Source organism: Siphateles boraxobius, unplaced genomic scaffold (assembly GCF_051911475.1).
Source record: "Siphateles boraxobius isolate OS27281-9 unplaced genomic scaffold, OSU_SipBor_1 7, whole genome shotgun sequence".
Classification (NCBI taxonomy): domain Eukaryota; kingdom Metazoa; phylum Chordata; class Actinopteri; order Cypriniformes; family Leuciscidae; genus Siphateles; species Siphateles boraxobius.
Window position 1 is genome coordinate 23,993,035 of NW_027509197.1, and position 21,580 is coordinate 24,014,614.

The 21,580-nt window shown below is 36.0% G+C and overlaps 3 protein-coding genes and 1 long non-coding RNA gene across 4 annotated transcripts; all 4 read right to left on the minus strand.

Annotated features, from left to right (window-relative positions):
* Nucleotides 1–1,133: 1,133 nt before the first annotated feature.
* LOC143723768 (uncharacterized) lies at nt 1,134–2,990 on the minus strand. The gene is made up of 3 exons (XR_013197172.1): nt 2,806–2,990; nt 2,539–2,631; nt 1,134–1,706 (listed from the first exon to the last, which is right to left on the minus strand). It is a non-coding gene; the product is annotated as an uncharacterized LOC143723768 (long non-coding RNA).
* A 587-nt stretch (nt 2,991–3,577) lies between these two features.
* LOC143723759 (uncharacterized) lies at nt 3,578–10,644 on the minus strand. The gene is made up of 13 exons (XM_077216532.1): nt 10,455–10,644; nt 9,591–9,643; nt 9,450–9,504; nt 8,501–8,557; nt 8,283–8,343; nt 6,961–7,048; nt 6,772–6,861; nt 6,648–6,686; nt 5,252–5,330; nt 4,826–4,873; nt 4,652–4,734; nt 4,342–4,483; nt 3,578–4,158 (listed from the first exon to the last, which is right to left on the minus strand). Exons 1-13 carry the CDS (start codon nt 10,539–10,541, stop codon nt 3,982–3,984), a joined length of 1,059 nt encoding a protein of 352 aa, XP_077072647.1. The 5' UTR covers nt 10,542–10,644; the 3' UTR covers nt 3,578–3,981.
* Nucleotides 10,645–11,378: 734 nt separating this feature from the next.
* On the minus strand, nt 11,379–12,638 carry mid1ip1a (MID1 interacting protein 1a). The gene has a single exon (XM_077216545.1). It carries the CDS (start codon nt 12,523–12,525, stop codon nt 12,067–12,069), a length of 459 nt encoding a protein of 152 aa, XP_077072660.1. The 5' UTR covers nt 12,526–12,638; the 3' UTR covers nt 11,379–12,066.
* A 3,171-nt stretch (nt 12,639–15,809) lies between these two features.
* Nucleotides 15,810–21,513, minus strand: otc (ornithine transcarbamylase). Its single transcript, XM_077216530.1, has 10 exons — nt 21,349–21,513; nt 20,653–20,791; nt 20,471–20,552; nt 20,251–20,338; nt 20,005–20,158; nt 19,810–19,932; nt 16,753–16,806; nt 16,360–16,509; nt 16,043–16,180; nt 15,810–15,961 (listed from the first exon to the last, which is right to left on the minus strand). The coding sequence occupies exons 1-10, from the start codon at nt 21,438–21,440 to the stop codon at nt 15,902–15,904; spliced, it is 1,080 nt and encodes a 359-aa protein (XP_077072645.1). The 5' UTR covers nt 21,441–21,513; the 3' UTR covers nt 15,810–15,901.
* Nucleotides 21,514–21,580: the final 67 nt, after the last annotated feature.

The following is a 21,580-nucleotide window of genomic DNA, read 5'->3' on the forward strand; positions in this document are numbered from 1 at the left end:
CAAAAACTGATTTTGCACATACATACATACTGTCAAATCGATTAATCGCGATTAAAAAATCTACAATACACACACATATAATATACAGTTTATATAAATATAATATAGCCTATACACAGACACGCATACATATAAATTACAGAAATGTCTGTCTGTGTGTCTGTTATTCTTATATCTCTGTAAAAGACGCGCACATTGAAGATGTTTAGATGATGTTTAGAAGGTTGTGATTTAAAAATAAACATTCTGACATTAGAGGGTTGGGGTTTAAAAATATCTGAATATTATATTTTATATAATATATATCACGGCCATCATTTGTAGTAGCCTATTCACAAACTGTTTGCTCAAGCGTAGCTTTTTCTTCGAAGTTCACTGTGTCGCTACTCCCTGAGTCGTCACGCTTATTCATTTGTGGATGTTAACTGAATCTGTAACTCAGCTACACTGTTTACTTCTGAATATTATATTTTATTCTGGTGCGCTTAACATTATCATACTGTGTAATAGTAGCCTTTGCTATTCACCAACTAAACATAAAAGACGCTAACTGCCTTTCATTGTCTCTATAATTGTAATCTGCACAATGACAACAAAGTTTACACTATTGTAAATCTAAACTCCTGCTACCCGTACAGATACCCAAATACATGTCACATAATATCACCATTATAAATTGTTTTGCAACCATGTAGTTCAATTTTCCATATTTATTGTAGGTCATTATGTCAGTATCAGTATTTGCTTTCTACCGTGCACAAATAAAATTTTCACTGACCTTTTGCTCTGTAATTGTAACAATAAGCACTCCAAACCAACAATTACTAAAAACACCATATATCTCTCGAACCGTTAGTCCGATGGATTTCAAACTTGACAAGTAAGTGTACACTGTTAATTCTGAATATTATATTTTATTCTGGTGCGCTTAACGTTTTCTCAGAGTTTAGGCTCCATGTGTAATAGTAGCCAAAGGCTATTCAGCAACTCAAACATACCAAACCAACAAACAAAAACACGTCCATTTTGCACGGGCATTGCACTAGTAGGCTAATTTAAATACAAAAGTGTGTTATCTTGTCAAAGAATAGAGGTTCATTGAGTGGTTTAGGAAGAACACGAGCAAACAAAAATTGGAGTTTCACAATTTTATTAGTTGTTATAACAAACATGAAATGATCTTATAAATATCATCAAAGTTCATTTTAGTTACAGTGATATATGTTCATTCAGTTTGTTAGTAAGTATAAATGCAAAAGCTGCAGGTAAACATCAGATCTGAACCGCCCCTGAGGCAGAGGTTGATGAACAGACCTTCATAAACTACAGATGAAGGGGAAAAGAGAAAGAGAAAGAGCTAGGAGACAGACCAAGGGTCGGCAACTGAGAATAAAGGTCACGCAGAGCAAAACTGGTCTGATATCAGATCTTTGTCACAATCTGCCTGCCGCTTTTGTAAAGTCTCTGTTGAAAAGATCGGCTTAGTTGGTGTTCCATTGTTGGAACACCAGAACACCAGCATGCAAAACACAACATATGCTGGCTTCCAGCGAGGCAGTTTTTTCCAGATTTGCTTCTGCGTGACGTTTAACCTCAGGAACCACATGTCTGTATAGCTGTCCCTGTAGGTGCAGATAACCCAACAGCACCCTCAGACTCTGGAGCTGCCATTAATGCACTGTCTGACGCATTGCTCTTCTTTTTACCTGGAAACACACAAACAAGTCAGGCAACTTCAGTGACCTTCGAGAACACCCTCTGTACATTCATATCTGAGCTATACAATGTGGAATGAACTAATGCACTCTAATGTACTTTGCCTCATTCAGATAAGGCTAAAAGGTAATAAAACACTGAGATTAACTTTCACTCTATGCTTTCTTAATAGAGTGCAACAAGTGTGTTTCAGGAGTAAGAACTTCATTCAATTTCTCTATAAGAAAATATATTTTGCATGAACTTATTAGTTTGAAAGACAGGCCTAGTGTGAGCTACGAGGTTGTTAACCCATGGTATTTGCTTCTGCTGAAGCCATCAGTTTATTCATAAAATAATCATGTTTAACAATGGAATTGCTGGTGAAAAATTACATTACCCATGATGATGCTGTACAGAAAACTAAACCAATCAGAGTCGAACAAAGCAACACGCTCCAAAATAGCTCTTTAGCTCCGCCTACATCCATTAAGCATAATCGAATAAAAAACGATTATTCGATTATGCTGTTCGCAATGGTTCACGGGATTGTAGTTCTTTCCCTCACTACCGTACACAGTTTTGTACCTTGGTCTTTTTGTCCGATTTTCAAAAACGTTTTTGCTTTTGATCAGAGTTTGTAGTTTTGTGATTCACCTTGTAGCTGATTGGATTGGTTCATCGTTCATTTATAAAATAAATAAATACAAAGTTTCTCAAAACTTCCGGAACCGAAATAGGGGGCGGGAACTGTTGCATTCTACATGATTTTCATAACTTGTTATTCTTGTGAATTGACTATAGTTTAAATAAAAATATCTATTTATTTATATGTAAACTCACCTTTAGCCAGGCTACATGGTGTGAGCACAGGTTGTTCTGTTTGCTCTCCCTCTTTAAGGGAAGCCCTGATCTTGCGCACCACATAGACGCTGGCTGTAAAGGAAATGTTGCAAGTCATCATACAAATACACAAAACTCTACACTGTGTACTCATATAAAGCACAATTCCATTACCGTATATATGTACAATTGTCTGTATACGAAACCATAAATATATTATTTAATAATATTAACTATATAATAGGCTTTTATATCGTTAAGTCTTACCTTTTATCAGAAGTCATACCATGGTGTAGATAGAATGTAACGCTACAGTTTCTACTGTATTCCGTTTCCTATCCAGCAATATGCCTTGAAACGCAAGCCTTTACGTGTTAAGGATGATACTGTTGTCTTTCCGGGAGTACACTGCCTATGTATGTTCGCCAGCTGATGTTATGAAAATGTGTTACGTGTTGTTAGTTACATTTATCATCAATTTTACAACGCACTCTTCACCGATTGGCTCCCTCGTCACTTACGAGGATCTGTCCACCAATCGCTGTTAGATGCGCTTAGATGATATAACACAACACAGCCAATCATGAAAACAGAACAGCAAAAGTACTTTTTATGAATACCTCTTCTTTTGCTTATAGTTTATTGAACACTTTAAATTATATTTAAATACACTTTTAGAATCAACTTTTTGGATTCTTATTTCATAAAGCTAGATATAGAGCGATAAATGTTGTTTATTTCTGACGAGAATAGTGTTCACACTTCTGTCCACACGGTGTCAGTATTGTTTAAAGTAGATTCCGGAAGACAAAGTTACACAAACAGACTCAAACTCTTAAGCTTATATCACTGTTTTATATCGAGGAACTTTTATAACGCTCTTATCATGAGAAGCATGTCTTACTTCACAGGGCTTTCTCATTAATCATCGTGATTTAAGTGCTGAGATTCAATATCTAGAACTCAGTTAATTAGCTGATTAACTCAAGATAGAGTGCCAAGTCATTCTACTAGGCAAAAGACACAAAAATGAGAGAAATGTTATTAGATTTGTATTAAAAATGTGTTGAATGTGTAAACAATACAAAAATATAGCATACATTTTCATAAATATGATAGTAAAACATGCTCAAATTTTCTCAAATTATATAATGTCTGAAATATTCAGATGAATGAAAAGGCAGTCTTTAATTCCATTATTTACAACAAAATATATTACTTTCATGTGGTAAAAAGCTTGAATGACAGCTTTCCCACATTAATACAGTACAAACAAATGTTATGATACTACCCATTATTAAAGGCAAAGGAAGACGTTATATCAACCATTTTCTTTTTTTCGTTTTTCCAATAATCATAATACATATTTTAAAATGTCGACATAAAATCTGCAACAGAAACACTGAATGTAACTCTTTAAAGGCACACATACACAATTCTTTTCTAAACACTTTCCAAAGGTCCCCTGTCTTTTAAGATCATGTCCGGACTGTAAAAGATGACATTGTTGTCCTCATCATCAGAATCGGAGTGTGTATCAAGGTCATGTGTGTATCTTACATTCGTGGCATGGTACTCTCCAATCCTTGTGCTGTCACACAGTCGAGACTGGATCGCCATCTGTGGAAAACGCATGCGTTATGTGAATGAGAGATTGAAATCAAACCACACAAATGTGTCTGGTATGCATTGTTGCTTATGCTGCCTAGTAACTAAAATGATACAGGAAGGGGCTGTCTGACTGTCATATAGGTAGACCAATCACAGCCATCCATGGCTGAGACCAGTGAGTTTGAACTGTACCTTTATTCCTGTTGAACTCAGTTGACTCCAGGTGTCCTTACCGAAGACGAGAGCATTTGCAAGTCCATGCAATGGTGCACTGAGTACGTGCAGTAATGTCAGAGAAAACACAGGGTCCTCTGGGTAAGCAGCATTATGAAGTCTGCAGAAACACACACGCAGATCATGCGCACAAGCACAAAGATGCATCCACAACTATAAGGTATGTGATCAGCTAACATTTGGAAAATATGGAAATCCATATAAATACAGATCACATCCATGAGGTTCAGTATGTAAAATATGGCAAAAAAACAAAACGCACAGTTACCGATTTATTAGGGGGAAGATAGAGACAAGTAGATAGACAGAGGGATACCACTTCAACGGTCTGATCTCTTCAGCTAGAGAGATCTGCAGGAAGAAATAATGATACATTACTGATGTATAAACCAGTGGATGGCAGGACTGTAATATTTGCACATGCACTAATACACACGCTTACCTTTCTCCTCTCTCTTTTAGGATTAAAGGTGCCTAACCAGGACCGCATCTAAAATAAAGACAGCCACTTTAAACATGCATTTACACTCATAATGCATGGATCATAATGTGGTGCGTACTGCACAATGCTGAAAGTCCCCCCATGAGACCTGTGCAGATTACACGGGTGTTTGCTCGTACATGAGCATGTATAGCCTGACTTATTGCGTCAGTGTCTGGAAGAATCTGCCAGACATGCAAAAAGTTCACTCTCAGCCTTACCGCGGCACGTCAGCATTACAGAGAACAGGGAGGAGAAAAGAAAAGTGCTTTGTTCAAGATGACTTTGAATTACACACCTAAGTTGGACCTAAAATTGCCATGAAATTAAATTTTGGAAGTAGTGGGACAATTTTTTAGCTGATGTTTGTGAGCCACATTCACTCACCCTCTCGTTGGCCACACAGATGATTCGAGCATAACAGCAGATCATGAGGATAATCAGGCTAAACAGAGGGACGTACCATCTGCAAAAAAAACAAAACAAAGAAATACTTTACACCTCAGAATCAGAATCAGAATCAGAAAGAGCTTTATTGCCAAGTGTGCTTGCACACACAAGGAATTTGTTTTGGTACTGAGGCTTCCAGTGGACATATACAAATACAAATACAACATGAAACATAATACTACAAATTATAAGAATAAAAAATAAAAATATAAATATATGAGAATAAAACTATCACTGTTGGGTTTAGTCAGAATAGACATTTTCAGATTTCCAGATTATTATTTACAGTGTTTTGAATATTATAAATAAATAAATCTACAAGACTCAAACAATCTCAAACAAGACAATACACAAACAGAGGGCTCAAAAAGTATTTGGACACTTACGTTCCCTATATAGTGCGCTTGTGCTATCCTTATTTACTACATTATTATGTATACATTACACAAACACATATATATATATAAAATGTAATGCATACATTATGTATATAAAGTATATATTACATTATATACATAATATATAGTGTAATAATTACATAATATAGTATATCTAAGATATATGATTTAATATATATTTATAATTTGTCTAAAGTTTCAAATAAATCCTAAAAACTCAAATCAATACTTTTTGTAAATACAATTATATTTGTAAAAGAAAAAAAGTAAAATCAATCATTTTAAATGCTACAACTGAATTTAAGCATCAGAATATTTTAAAATACTTTAACAGTATGAAAAAGTATTATAAAAAGTAGGATATTCATTTTTAGATTTGCTAAAGTTTTAACATTATTAATAAGTTTTATTATTGTGTAAATTTGTGTAAATTTAAATTTATGGAAAATTAGAATGAACAATCAAATATTTAATACGTTTTATTATTTAAAAATGTGTTAATGTAAATTTATAGAAAATTAGAATGAACAATTAAATATTTAATATCGACCGATATGGATAATTTAAATTTTGGCTAATAACCAACATGGAAACAATATTTTGTGCATCCATATAAATATATATATAGTTATGTAAAGCAAAAGCATTCATGCATTTTAGGTGTCTAAATATATCTTTGGCCAGTGTTTACCAGTGTGTTAAATAACACAGTAATAAACTTTACATAATTAGAGTGAAAAATATTCTAAGCAGCTCCAGCATGCACAAAAACCTGTCAGATTGAGAACGGAAATTCCTGAGATTCAAATAGCATGATGAGCTGCGTGAACCTCCGAAATGTGATGAAACTCATAACATGGTTACATTTCTGAAACCCAGATTCACCCCTAGAAACTACACGCATTTCATACACATGCTGAACATTACAAACTTACATGCCAAACCTCCATCCAACATGATTATCTGTAATCCAACTGCAGAAAAGAATGAGACAGAAAGGACTGATGACTACTGTAGTGATACAACTGCAATTTATATCAAAAATGAAAGATCATATACCACCAGGCTCCAGCAGGACCATAGTATCCAGCCATCAGTGGGAGGGTAGACATGAGCAGAGGAACCCCCCACGCCACCACATGGTACGGTCTGAGAAACACATCCACTTGTTAGGAATACTTATATATTTATATAAGTATTTCACACAACTAAATTTGTTTTTTTTTTGTGTATTGTAGATTGACTCACATCTCATAATGTTCAGTTCTGGTTTCTCTCACCAGGTTCAGGTAGAGATTGAAAGTAATAAGACACACCCATACCAGTGCAGTCCAGTCTAAAAAAAAAGTCAAAACCTATAACAACATCAATCTATCATGACATCAGACTACAAAGGATGTAATCTTTCTATTTTGATGCACTGCAATTTCTAGAGTTACTTCATATTCACACTTGTCTGGCATAAATACACATTTTATTCACAAATATCATACTGTACATGTTTTTTTTGTGGTGTGAATTTTTGGGTTTAAATGTCTTCTACTAGGTACATCAATGACTAAATTAAATAATCTTATTATACCTTATTATATACATTAAAGGGATAGTTCACCCAAAAATGAAAATTATGTTATTAATTACTCACCCGCATGTCGTACCAAACCCATAAGACTTTCGTTCATTTCGGAAAACAAATTAAGATCATTTCGATGAAATCTGAGAGCTTTCTGTCCCTCCACTGACAGCTATGCAACTACCACTTTGACGCTTCAAAAAGTTCATAAAGAGATCGTAAAACTAATCCATATGAATTGAATCCAAATTTTCTTTTTATGATGAACTGAATTTAGGCTTTTATTCACATTCACACAACATTCATCCACTCACACATCAGTTGTGGTAAACGGAAGCTCAAGCATGTGATGACCTGTTGAGGTTCATTCTGTATGTTTCGCATCACATTTGAGCTTCCGCAAGAACCAATGAGGTTCATTCTTGTGTGTTACGCATCACGTTTGAGATTCCGCAAGAACCAATGAGGTTCATTCTCGTGTCACGCATCACGTTTGAGCTTCTGCAAGAATCAATGATCTTCATTCTCGTGTGTTATGCAGCACGCTTGAGCTTCCGCAAGAATCAATGATCTTCATTCTCGTGTGTTATGCAGCACGCTTGAGCTTCCGCAAGACGCCTGTTATCGCGCACCAAGCAGGTTCAGTTGAGCTTCTGTTTATGTTCGCTGATCAAAGTTTGTGAATAAAAGCCTAAATTCAATCCGTTCATCATCAAGTGATCAAGTCTCTTCAGAAAATTAATTAAATAAATTTTAATCTTAATTCATATGGATTAGTTTTATGATCACTTTATGAACTTTTTGAAGCATCAAAGTGGTTGTTGCGTAGCTGTCTGTGGAGAGTACAGAAAGCGCTCAAAAAAATCTTCTTCTTTTTTTCAGAAGATGAACGAAAGCGTGGGAGTAATTAATGCCTTAACCATTTTTTGGTGAACTGACCCTTTAATATGACAGTATACATATAAACAAACATCTTTTAATCAGTTGCCAAATTTACCAAAATATGTGAGCCACCACGCTTGAAAATTACACAGAGAACCCTCAGGATGAGACTCTCCCTGCAGGTGAGAGGAAAAGAAAAGGTGCAATGAAATAAGTTATTAAAGAGGGATAAAAAAAAACAGTTTTCAACAAACATTAGTTTGAATAATTACTCTCTGCTTACATATGTATCTCTCTCTCAAACATACACACAAATGAATCAACACAACTTACCATAACATATGAAACACTGTCAAAAAATGCAGCTACTGTCAGACTGACTACCATTTTCTGGAGAAAAAAAAAGGAAAGGAGAGAGATTATAACATACAGAAAAAAAGAGATACAATGTTATTTAAAATAATTCATAATAATCAACAATAAGACAGAATATGACAATTACTAGAACTTTACTAAATTTCTAATTATATTGGGTAATTACACTACCATTCAAAAGTTTGGAGTTGTTTATGTTTTTGAACGAACTCTTCAACCAGACTGCACTTTTCAATTTAAAATAACAGTTTACAGTAACACTATTTTGATGGTGCCTTGTGAACATTCTGTTGACTATAAGTAACTTTGCAGCTACATGTCAAGTAACTCTCATTAGAATATTAGTAGACGATCTGCTTCATATCTGTTAACTCTATATTCTGATGGCCCTCCAACAGACATTCTACTGACTATAAGTAACTTTTCAACTACATGTCAACTTATTTTAACCCTAACCCAACTAGTCTACTAATACTCTACTAACACTCTAATGAGAGTTAGCAGACATGTAGGTGCAATGTTACTTATAGTCAACAGAATGTGTTAAAGGGACCATCAAAATAAAGTGAAACCCGGTTTACTATTTTAATACATTTTAAAATATGTTTATTCCTGTGATAGCAAACTAAATTTACTCCAGTCTTCAATATGTTCTTATAACTTAAATCTTCTGATTTGTTGTACAAGAAACATTTTATTATTATTATAATCATCAATGTAGAAAACAGTTGGGCTGCTTTTTTTGTAACAAAACATCTTTACTGTCACTGGCAAAATGTAATGCATCCTTGCTGAATTGTATTAATTTGAAGAAAAAAATTAATGAAGAAAAAAAGATCTTACTGCCACCAAACATTTAAACACTAGTGTATGTATCTTGGCAATTCAAATCAAACACACACTGTACCTGAGCCAAAGAGTTATATCTGCGCAGCAGCCATATCACAAAGAGCATGAAAAAGCTAAAGATAGGAAAATTTAAGTCAGTTAAGAATGCTCAAAAGTCACTTTAAAACAAAGAAGCTCAGTGCAATATAAATCCACTCACCATGCCACTAATGAAAATGTCCCTGTGGCTCTTTTCACTTTAAGAATCACATCCTGAGGATTAAAATACATACATAAAAATATAATGAAAACTAAAATGACAATCAGGAAAATAAAGTTCTATGACATTAAGGGATACTTCACCCAAAAATGTAAACTATCTCATCCTTTACTCACCCTTGTGTTGTCTTAAACCTGTTTGAGTTTGTTATTTCTTCTTAACGCAAATGAAGGTATTTTGTAGAATGTTTCTGCAACATCATTGACTTCCATATATCTTTTCAATGGTGCTCCACAACCGTGTGGTTACAAACATTCCTCCAAATATCTTATTTTGTGCTCAGCAGAAGAAAGAAATTCATACAGGGTTGGAACAACTTGAGGGTGAGTAAATATTGACAGAAATTTCATTTTTGGGTGAACTATCCCTTTAATTCCATGAAGTGCTACCGTAGAACGCTTTCAAAAGCACGTTCACATTTTTCTTTACATTTTAAATAGTCGTCTTGATTTCCCTATTTTTCATTTACATTTTTAACACTATAAAGTTCTTTTAGACACTTTGCAACCATTCACCAAAGAAATCTAAACCATTTTCCTGCTCGTGTGTTGGTTGGTTTGTCCCAATAATTAATTTATACAAATGAACTTACCTCACCATGAGCCATCTAAGTTAATATACTTTCCACAAGAATGTTTAACTAAAATTGAATTATTATCAATCACCATACTTTCTTACTTTCACGTCTAGGAGAAAACTACTAGTGAAAATATTCATGCCTGGAAAGAATGATGTCATGTTGTGATTAGCATGAGGGCTAACAAGTTAGCATTACATTAATGTTTAAAACAAGTTTACACTTACACATCGATAGTCATCATGCACTGCGTTAAAGAAAGTACAGCGGGAGCTGCTAGTGTTGTTAACCTGGACTGGATGCTCATCTCCCATTATTATTCTTCCTTTTTACTAACTAATATTTTGATGTGGACAACGCACATGATGAGAAAACCACGTCCCCATTGACACATAAGGCGTGCACACTGGGACAAACAACACAACAATAAACGAAACGCGATTAAGTTTTTCCTTCGCAAAAAGTTACTGCCAGTCGTTTTCATATACACATTATATTTTCTACTTAGCTGTTGTTTATACATTGAGGTCATGTTATTGATTAACTTATTTTATTTTAATGAAAATAAATGGATAAGACTATTCATGATAGGCTATTTAATTGTTTATTCATTTTCTGGAATAGTGTGTGTGTCTTATGTTTTCATAATATGGTATGAAACATTTAGTAGAGTGAAAGCAAGGGGATTTAGATTAATCCAAGGAACCTAGTGTGGCAGTTCACTTTGTCAAAATGTCTGTTTAGGTTTAGGTCCAAAAAAGAAGAATCTTCGGTATCTTTGAACAATAAGTCTTTGTTCAAGAAAAACTTCAGTTGTTTACATTTAAATATATTATAAAATAAATTACTTCCATTATTAAAATTATTGTATTTTAGTTTTTTGAGACACATGTCTTTCTTAATGTTCATAATATACGTACTCGCATACATAGCTACTAAATAGAAATTGAAATGGTAAATTTCATTTTATTAGATTAAATTAGAACTGATTATTATTTTATGTCATTATCCCTAACCCATCAGTCTCAGAAATGAAAGATGATAGACTTGTGTAAGAACTAAGGACTGAGGAGTAAGGACATGGTACAGTGTGTGTGCACCAGTTAATTATGGATTTTTGAGCATGAATGAATAATAAACAACCACAGATATTCAAATTACAAAACTTTATAATTGTTATAAAAAAACAATTCAATACAAAACAGAAAATGTTTTTATCACTGGCATTTAGGCACAATTTAACCAAGAATCTCATGGAACTCATCATGACACACAAGCAGTGATTTTCAGAGTTGTCCACGTCATTGATTCACAGGATGATTCACAGATAGTTTAAGGCCATTAACAGGAAACGTTACCAGGAGTTTCTGCTTCATGTAAAGGAATTTTCACATAAACAAACTATCATACATTTAGTTCTTAAAGTCATCAGTCCTCTGGAACACAGTAACATCATAGGACAACAACTTTACAGAAGAATGAAAAAATAAAAGCTTTCAATTATACATAATCCATAAATAGATTTAAATATCAAGGTAAGGTATGGCAGCCAGCTATTTCAACGGAGATTTTGTTTTGTTTTTGTAAAAAAGAGAAACTGCCAGTGCAAATATAACGTCATAAGACAGGAAGCAGCTCTTACAATTTGTCAGTGATCAACGCTAATACTAGGCTACTACAAAACCCAGTTCCCCCTCTCGCTTTGCCTTGAATTTTAACTTTTGACAGTTTAACATCTGTTCGGTCAGTCCATTTTGTCTCTTCCACAAAGGCAGAATAGATCATATTAGATCAGAATTGTTCACCATATTTAAAAACATGGATCCTTCATGATGCAGTTCACTGTCCCCAGCCAGCAATGCCAATCTCCTGCTTGTATCGGTTGGTCAGGTTGTTGGCTTGGCTTGTAAGTTTGGACAGCACCCCATGCAAGCCCTTCAGATGGTACTGCAGGAGCTGCTCCAGATCCGTGTCGCTGTCCGGTTCTGTATGCACTGGCTCCGGCGCAGGAGAGTCTTTCTTGCGCCTCTGCTCCTCTGCGCGCAAGACTCCCCATTCGATGTTGTTCCGGATAGACTTGAGCTGGCTGTAATAGCTGTACATGTCATCCTCAGCATCCCGCAGATAGCTACCCATAACATTGGTTAGCTTCTGCTCCTCGGTCTGTTGGTCCAGCGGCACATCTCTCAGCAGGCTTGGCACCATGACCGTCTGGTCCATGTTGTTGACGGCGCCGATGAAGCGGTTCATCGCCGTGAAGAGAGCGTTCTTCTGGCTGAGGGGCTCGGACATCTGCATTTTGGTGGATTATGAGAGTTAATTCGAGAGTAGTTTACTCTGTATGTTTCTCTCTGGTGTGTTTAGGTTTCTTATGAACATCTGCATACTTTATGCCTTTATATACCAGTACGTTTTCAGCTCCTGGGCGTAACCGAAACCTGTTGATCTGGTCTGGTCGAACACAACCAGATTCCAACAGCAAGACAGAAACCTCCGCACGGCCCATAGATAGACTACACAGGGAGCGGCACAAAAGTGCATGGATCAATTTGTTGCATAATTATTTAAGCTACATAGTGTTGCATAAGCTGCTGTGAGGGCATGTGAAATGTTGTTGCACCAAATTGGATTTTATATTTATATATACTATGATTTTCAAGATTGAGCCTACACATGATGCATAGCCTAATGTTAATAGGTCTAGTTCTATCTATGTTATCTATCTAAGTTCTACGGTCATAGCAGGCTAACAACATTAATAAGAGTTAAAATATCCCCTTTTGAGCAAATAATAGCCGGTAGGATAGGCCTACCATGTCCCTTGATAACAAAATCTAATCTTTAGAATTATTTTCTGATTAGCAACATATTGAGGCCAAAAGTTGCATGCTTACGTTATGAATAGGCCTATTAATATTTTAAGTCATATCATGCCAAAAATGAAAGAACCCAACAGGAAGGGAAAATCACAAATAAGATATGAGATTCTATCTCAGTCATGTCTTCCAGATGGCAATGAGATCCAATAGAGAGAAAGAAACTTTTGCTTGTTACAGTTTTCTCCTAAAGAAGAGTTTTCTGTAGAGTAGAAGAGTTCTCAACAATTTCTCAAACTGCCAAGATTTTGCCAATACGGATGTGCAGTCTCAACATTAGAAGATTTCGGTTGCCTATATTTAAACATTTCTCAACAGATTTCCACGTTCCAACACAGTCATCATCATTTTATAGCTCCATTCTTTTTTCAGGTGTCTCTATATTCATTTATCCAAATGAACATCTGAGACAAAGCTGATCCTGATGGAACATACAGTAATTGAGAACTCAATTAATGTCTCCTGAGCTAAGAAAGACCAACCTTATAATGATTTTCTCTGAAAAAAACAACCTATTCATAAACTGATTGGTCTGCGAGGTTGATTTATTTGTCAAACTATTGAAACATCACATTTCATTAATACTTTATAAGTTCACAAGATGTCTAATTTGTGTCATTAAAATGGGTTTTGGGGGCATGTTTCTGCTTTCCACTTTATGGACTTATGTAAAATGCTCTGAAACTGTCCCTTCTGGCCTGTAAAATGAATCTGAATGCCCAGAAGGGATTTGGTTTGTTGTCCAGTTCAACAAATGTACACAAGAGGATTATTCAGGTTTAAATGAAATGATTAGAATGCTAATCTACTATTTTTGTTATTAAAAAGGTTTCTATTTTCATACATATAACTGTTAGAAATCACAAGGTCTTATTTCTATATTTGGCTTTCTTGGAATAACTATCATATTATTCTGTAGGTACGATATTCCGTACATCCAAAAACTAAAACACACACTCGGGACTAATAAGTTCTCCACAAAAGGGTTAAAACCAGATAAGATATAAGATAAGATCACAGCAAGGTTTCAGTTTAAATAATTTTGCATACCAAGTCATAGAAAGGGAAGCTGAGAAACCTTTGCAATGACTAGAATGTCTCGGATGATTTAGAAACCTGTTCTTCCGCTCTGCCTCTCACCTCCACCCTTGTTCTAGGTCTATCTATGCCTCACCCCAAAAATCACTGAGCATTTTACCATTGTAAATGTATGATTTGCAAAAGTGTACCACAATGTCTCTTTTTCATGCAGTGTGTCTTCACTTAACTTCATTGTTAATAGTTTCAGTCTAAACTGAAACCCCCCCCCCCCCCCCCCCCAAACATCTTTTGACTATTTTGGATATCCAGAGATGGGCATGAACACATGAAAATGTATTTAAAATTAAAAATACAAATATTTAAAATAATAAAAATACCTCAGTTGAAATGTATCAAAATAAAATACTAAATACTGTGTGGGAAAAAAATGTAAATACAAATACAATATTTTGTATTTTCAAAATAGATGTGATTTTGGCATTCAGTAAATTATCACTATTAACTCTAAAAGCGTCACATATTAGTATACCGCAATATATAGACAATGTAGAACAAGTTAAATTGATTCATATTGCCAACATGATACAGTATCATCATATCGCCCAGTAGCAAACACATTTGTGCTTAAACACATTTGCCTAGCAGATTGATAAAACAAATGACCAATTAACTATCAAGACTGACTGGCTAACACTATTTTCCCCCTTGCCAGTGCTCTTTTATTCCTTCATGTTAACTGAAGGTAAATCTGAATAATGCTGAGATTTAAACTTAATCAACAAGGATCGACCATGACATCCTCACCTTATCGTATTCCTTATTAATGCAGAAAATTTGCTCACTCAATGCGTACAGTTGCAGCTCACAAGCAGGAAAGTTGGGGTTGGGGGGCCTGAACTACTTGATACTAGTTGATAGTTTATTTTGTATTTCAAATACGTATTTTTAATAGGCCTACATGTATCTGATATCCCATGTGCATATCAGTCTGATCTCACTCTGATCTGAAACTGCAGGGCAGCTGCCAGTGAAAAGTAAGGAAACAAAAGAAAAACTACAACAACCAAAGCATGCCCAATGACTAAACATTCATGCTAATAAACAAAATTCTTATTGTGATAAGATCAGTAGACATTACATGAAAATACCACAGTGGTTTTAAAAGCATGAATCCACATGAAACCACACTCTGAATCATGTTACACTGCTGGACTCTATTGTATGTATGTCCTGTGCAGAGTTAGACATGCAAGGGATGACCTGAGTGAGTCCATCTGTTATGTAAAATGTTTATAAGCAATTTAAGGTGACATGAATGCTGCATCTCATAATTACATTTAAACCCTAAGAGATACAATGACGGCCATTGTAGAAAAAGAAAATGAATTGAATTATTTATTTTTTTTTCGTTTAGTGCAATTTCTGTTGTAAATTTTTTTTGCAGTGTTCATCTGACCTCTTGTCATTTAAAGAAATCAGAACATATCAAATGTTTTATTATACCATTTCACACAATGTCACAGCACCCTCTAAAGGTCATACAGATATTTGCACAACTGAAATACTTGAATAATTTGTTGTAAAAATTATTTTTTTATACAATTAATCCATAAATTCATGAATTTAGTACAATTAATGGTTTATCTCTCCGTTAAACCCCTTATTTTCAAAGAGTTTTGAGACACATTATTACTAATTTTATGATACAAAAGCACGATTCTGCTGGTTTAGGTTTTTTGTTTTGTTTTTCCAATTGTTTAAAATTTGAGTTTGGGAATTTCCTGCCTATAGTCTGTCAGGATGCACACCATCAAACCCTGAAGAAAACACATAGAAACATTACTTAACAAGCATAAATGCATTATTAATGCTCACATCTTTACATAGGCACACTTTACCATAATGGTCCACTTGCGGTTCTCAGCTTCTTTAAACACGAGGGAACGTGGTGAGTAGAAAACTTCATTGTCTACTTCCTCTGCTTTACGTGGGAGACAGTGTAGAAATGTCCAATCTGGTGCAGCCACACTTCCTGCCTGTCAACAATTCAACAGAAACAAAAATGCATAACACTATTCAGAAGCAAGTTTTTAATTTCCACAACAAGGCTGCATATAAATGCATTATAATTCATAGTAAATCATACTGGCATAATGGAATGAAAAGTCTGGACTAGACTAGCTCAAACTAGACAAAGTTGATGATGTTTGTCTACCTGCATTGTGATCTGGTAACCATGGAAATCTTTCAGTCTCTTCTTCTTCTCCTCCTCTTGGCCCATGCTCACCCAAGTGTCAGTAACCAGCACATTACTGTCCCGTGCTGCCTCCACTGGATCCGTCAGGAATTGCAACTTGGTACAATACTATAGCATGGATATCATGATTAGCTAATCATTGGATACTATACATAAGCTAGTGGAAAAAAAAAATCTACAAAACATTTTTTACACAGATTTATTGTGTTGTTAAAGGCAATTATTAAAGAATCATTTCACATACATAGACAAACACATATGTCTATAATGAAAATCCATGATATAAATCATACATTATAAAGATAAAGCAGATATTATAAAGAGACAATTGTATTGTAGGGTAGTCTATACCTGCTTAGAGAGACGCTGAGCCTCTTGAGTGACGTTAGCATCTGGCTCATAACCCTATAAAGAGAAGAGGTTAATTTAGGAAAAATAATTTCAGAGTGGTGCGAGTTAAAATAAAAAAATAAAATACATTAAATATACATATATAGAACCATTCAAAAGTAAGTATGATTTTAGTCTCTTTAGTCTCTTATGCTCACCAAGTAAACTCTTTTCTATTTAATATAGGCTATTACAAAATGTAATTTATTGCTGTGATGGCAAAGTTATTTTTTCTGTACCAGTGTCACTTGATCCTTCAGAAATCATTCTAATATGCTAATGCTCAAATAAAATTTCTTATTATTATCAGATAAAAAACAGTTGTGCTGTTTAATATTTTGGGGGAAACCGTAATACATTTTTATCAACTTAATGTCTTCAATGAATAAAAGTATTAATTTCTTTCGCAAAAAAAGAGATGGTACTGTTACGTGCTCTCAGAGGCAGTATCCATGTGCAGGGGAACTTTATTAAACCAAAGTAAACCAAAGAAAGTAAACTAAAGAAAGTAAACCAAAGAAAACCTACTCGGTTCCCTGAGAGCAGGGAACGAGTATTGCGTAGCTACGCAGTGGGAGAACACCTTTTTCTCGAAGAATATTGAAGCCTTTATTTTAAAACGCAGTGCAGCTGCAGAGCCAGTACAACAGAAAGCTGTCTAGCTCGCTGATTGGCTGGGTTGCGGAAACTGCACGAACCTATGGCGAAGCAGCGATGACGCACAAACCTATCACTGCGCTTCCCGCCGAAGCGCGCCAGAATGGGCGTGGCTGCTGACTATTATAAGCAGCCCATGTCGCCATAGGAATCAGGTTTAAATTGACTGAAGCGACAGTACCCAAACGGGAAGCTTAATAACACGGCTGGCTACGTAATACTCGTTCCCTACTCGTAACCGAGGTTACATTAGTAACCGAGAACGTTCTTCCTTTTCTAGAACATTCACTTCGTATTGCCTAGCTATACGGAGTGGGAACCCATTTTAAAACGCCATGCTATTAGCTGAAGACTTCGCTCTGAACCGTTGCCTGAGGCTGGTCTGAGGCTCACAGTAGAACTCAAGTCAGAATCCAACCGGGACCAGATGGATTCGGGTCCCACGAATGGAATACAAGAGGCTTAAGCCCCTAGGGGCCAAGACCTCTCAAATAGAACGAACTTGTGTCTGCAGTACAAGGCACCTCCAAGTTATAAATTCTCACAAATGTGGACGGCGAAGATCTGTCGGTCGCCGCACAAATGTCTTCAATTGGTAAACTACTGGACCAACCCCATGAAGAAGCCATGCCCCTTGTGGAATAAGCTCTGACGCCTATGGGACATTGTAGGCCCATTGAAGCGTAAGCTAGAGAGATTTTTTTTATTTATTTAACCTTTATTTAACCAGTTGATCTCATTGAGATTTAAAACCTCTTTTTCAAGAGAGACCTGGCCAAAATGGCAGCATATTAACAGTGCACAGTTACAAATACGAACACCAAGCACACGCACAACAACAAGGAACATTTAACAAGATCCTCAAGATACATCAACAAACAACATCAGATTACTTAAAAGTACAATTTATACTTACCATACGTTTAAATGATTTAGTTATTTTAAAAACAGTGACAACAATTTATGGCATCTATTTGCAAAACTTTCATGCGTTGTTTAAATTCACCAAAACAAATCAGAATTCGCAATTGCAAATCAGTCTGTAATGTGTTCCAGGTGGCTGGGGCTGCATAACTAAAAGCCTTCTTACAAAGCTCTGTACGAACCGTTGGTACAGATAACAAGTATAAGTTACCGGAGCGCAAATTATAAGAACTGATGTTACGTGGCATATAGGAGCAAAGATAAGAAGGAAGCATATCCAGCATAGACTTATAAATAAAAATAAGCCAATGTATGTGCCTCCTAACTGTCAATGAAGGCCAGTTTGTCATTTTGTACAAAGTACAATGATGTGTTGATGCTTTACATCCAGTCACAAATCTTAATGCACTATGGTAGACAGTATCCAACAAAGACAAACATCGACAAACATTGACAAACATTGCACTTCGTGAACGTGCGGGGAGCCAGGGACAACCTTAATGACAGGACCGTGTGTTGATAAGCCTGCCCCTCGAAGGCGAATCTCAAGAATGGCCTGTGATGGGGGGCTATATGGATGTGAAAGTAAGCGTCTTTCAGATCCATTGAGAAAAAACAATCCTCTGGGCGAACTTGCGGGTAGTTAACATTCTGAATGGCCGTCTCACGAGGGCCTTGTTTGAGGAAGTAACAGCTGTAAAAGCCTGACTCCCGTAATGGTGGAGGAACCCTTTCGTTATTAGTCTTAGCACTTCGGTGCGGAGGACGTGAGCTACGTTGCTCCTCACCGAAGTTTCGACCACAGCATGAAAGCAGGGCGGCCTGCGAGCAAACTGTAGCGAGTAACCTTGTTATGTTATGTTTAGTACCCATTTTGACACATCGGGGAAGGCTTCCCAGGCTTTTTCCCGAGTGGCTAGGTGCTGCATGGCATTTGGGGACTGCGTTGGCATGGGCTCGCTCATCTCTGAGCGCTCAGTTATCCTCTGACCCTGCCGTTTCTTCCTCTGCGGTTTGAGGAGGGCGGGAAACAGGAGGAGGTCCTCGTGTCCGGCTCCCAGGCATGTAGCACACTCAATGTGTCCGTCTGAGGCATGCAGAGGGGCTCTGCAGAGGGGCCAAAGAAAACCCAAGGAGAAGAACTGAGAACATCAACGAAACATCCAACAATTGTTAAAGGACAACACCAGACAAAGCACATGAGTAACACTGGGGTATATACACAAGGGGAGATTGGCAAATTCTTGAGATTGGCAAAGATTGCCAAGACACACCTGGAAACAATCAGGAACTAATCAACAAGAAAAACTACAAAGAACTACAAAACATGGCACAGAACGGGAAATAACATGAAGGTCCACACAAGACAAGGGGAACACAAGACAGGAATAGTGACAGTATGCATGTATATGACACAGTTCTGAAAGTGGCGCAAACCTTGGGTGTGGCCACTTTTAGATTGACACCTAGTTTAGCCAATGACATCATGAAGGAGTGAAGTACATTGTTTCCATCACCTATCCAAGCCAGAGTGAGGCCTTTTAATGAGCCGTAGTGCTCCTGTAAGATTGAAAAAGAATGCATGAGTGAATGTACTTCAGTTTATGTATGTAAGTGTCAGTGAATTTGTACCTGCAGTGTCAGTAGGTCAGCCAGAATCTGTATAGGGTGGTAGAGGTCAGACAGGCCATTGATGATTGGTATAGAAGCGTCTTTATCCAGGAGCTCCAGAGATGAGTGACTATACACCCGAGCTAACACGATATCTGCCAAACCAGAAAGCACCCTGCCATACATACACACCCACATTTAAGACCATGTCAAGGCCTCACGGTATTGAATCTAAGCATTACATTTACATTGTGTTTAAATTCAGACCTGGCCGTGTCTGTGGTGCTTTCATTAATGCCTAGATGAATATCTTGGGGTGTGAGAAAACATGGATGGCCACCCAACAGAGAGAAGCCTAGTGAAAAAGAGAGAGAGAAACTGTCTATGTGTCAAATCCTTTGTTCTGTATCGTTCCATTCATTCATTTTGTTCAGAGACCGTACTGATAAATATAAGCCCTTTCACAAGCTCGAACACTGAATGGCACCTGTTTCAGTGGATATGCGGGTCCTAGTGCTCCTCTTTTCAAATATCATGGCAATAGATTTGCCTTGAAGTAATGGGACATACTGTACATAAAAAGAGGAATAAATGAACATTGTTTATAAGTCCTGAAATGGTGAGATTTCCAATCAGTAAGTTCAGCAGTTGCAGTATATCTTGCAGTACCTCGCCCTTGTGCTTTATTCGATGCTTTAGGTCAGCAGAAACCCACAGGATATGTTTAATTTCCTCTGCATTAAAGTCCTTTAGTGTTAGAAAGCTGCTGCCCTTCAGGTTAACACTCTCCAAAGTTGCTTTCCCCACTCTGTGGACATGAAATACGCATGATACAGACGTAAAACTGCTTGAATATTAGAAAAAAAAGAAGAGAAAAGAAAACTCAAACACACTTTATGAAATTAGTTAATCTAAAACAACATTTTAAATAACATTTTCAAATTATTATTCAGATTTCATGACGTCATAAATTGAAAGAATAAATTGTATAGGTTATTTCTATATATAAATATATAGAAAATATATAGAAATGGTTAAAAACTTCTAAAGTATTAGAATCTAAAGAATACATGTTAAATGTTAAATGTTAATGTTTTGTTAAAAAATATCAGTGTTATTGGCCAATTACTCATTAATAAAATGTATTAATTAAAATTAAGTACTTTACATTAAAGTGTTATTATACATTAAAACGAGAACATTATTCAAACTTTCACGACACTCATGATGACTTCTTAATATTTAAATCAATTGTCTGTTGATCATTATGAAATGTAGCCTAATAATATTTGTTAATATTAATGATGAATAAAATGATTAAGCAGCAAACCATATTTCTTGTTTATGGCAAACTTTGCGACTCACCTTAAATTCCTCCTTTGGCAACATCTTGCAAAATTCAGACTACAAAATATTCTGTTTTTGAGAGCAAACATTTCACTGACATATGAAAACATATAAGCTCAAAGCTGGCACAACCAAATCAATGCATTTTCACGTGCTCCCTGTCATACAGCTTTGTGGGCGTGGCTAATGGGATGAAAAGGGGGCGGTACAAGTAACTGGGCGTGGTGAGTGACATGTTCTCGTTGTGAAT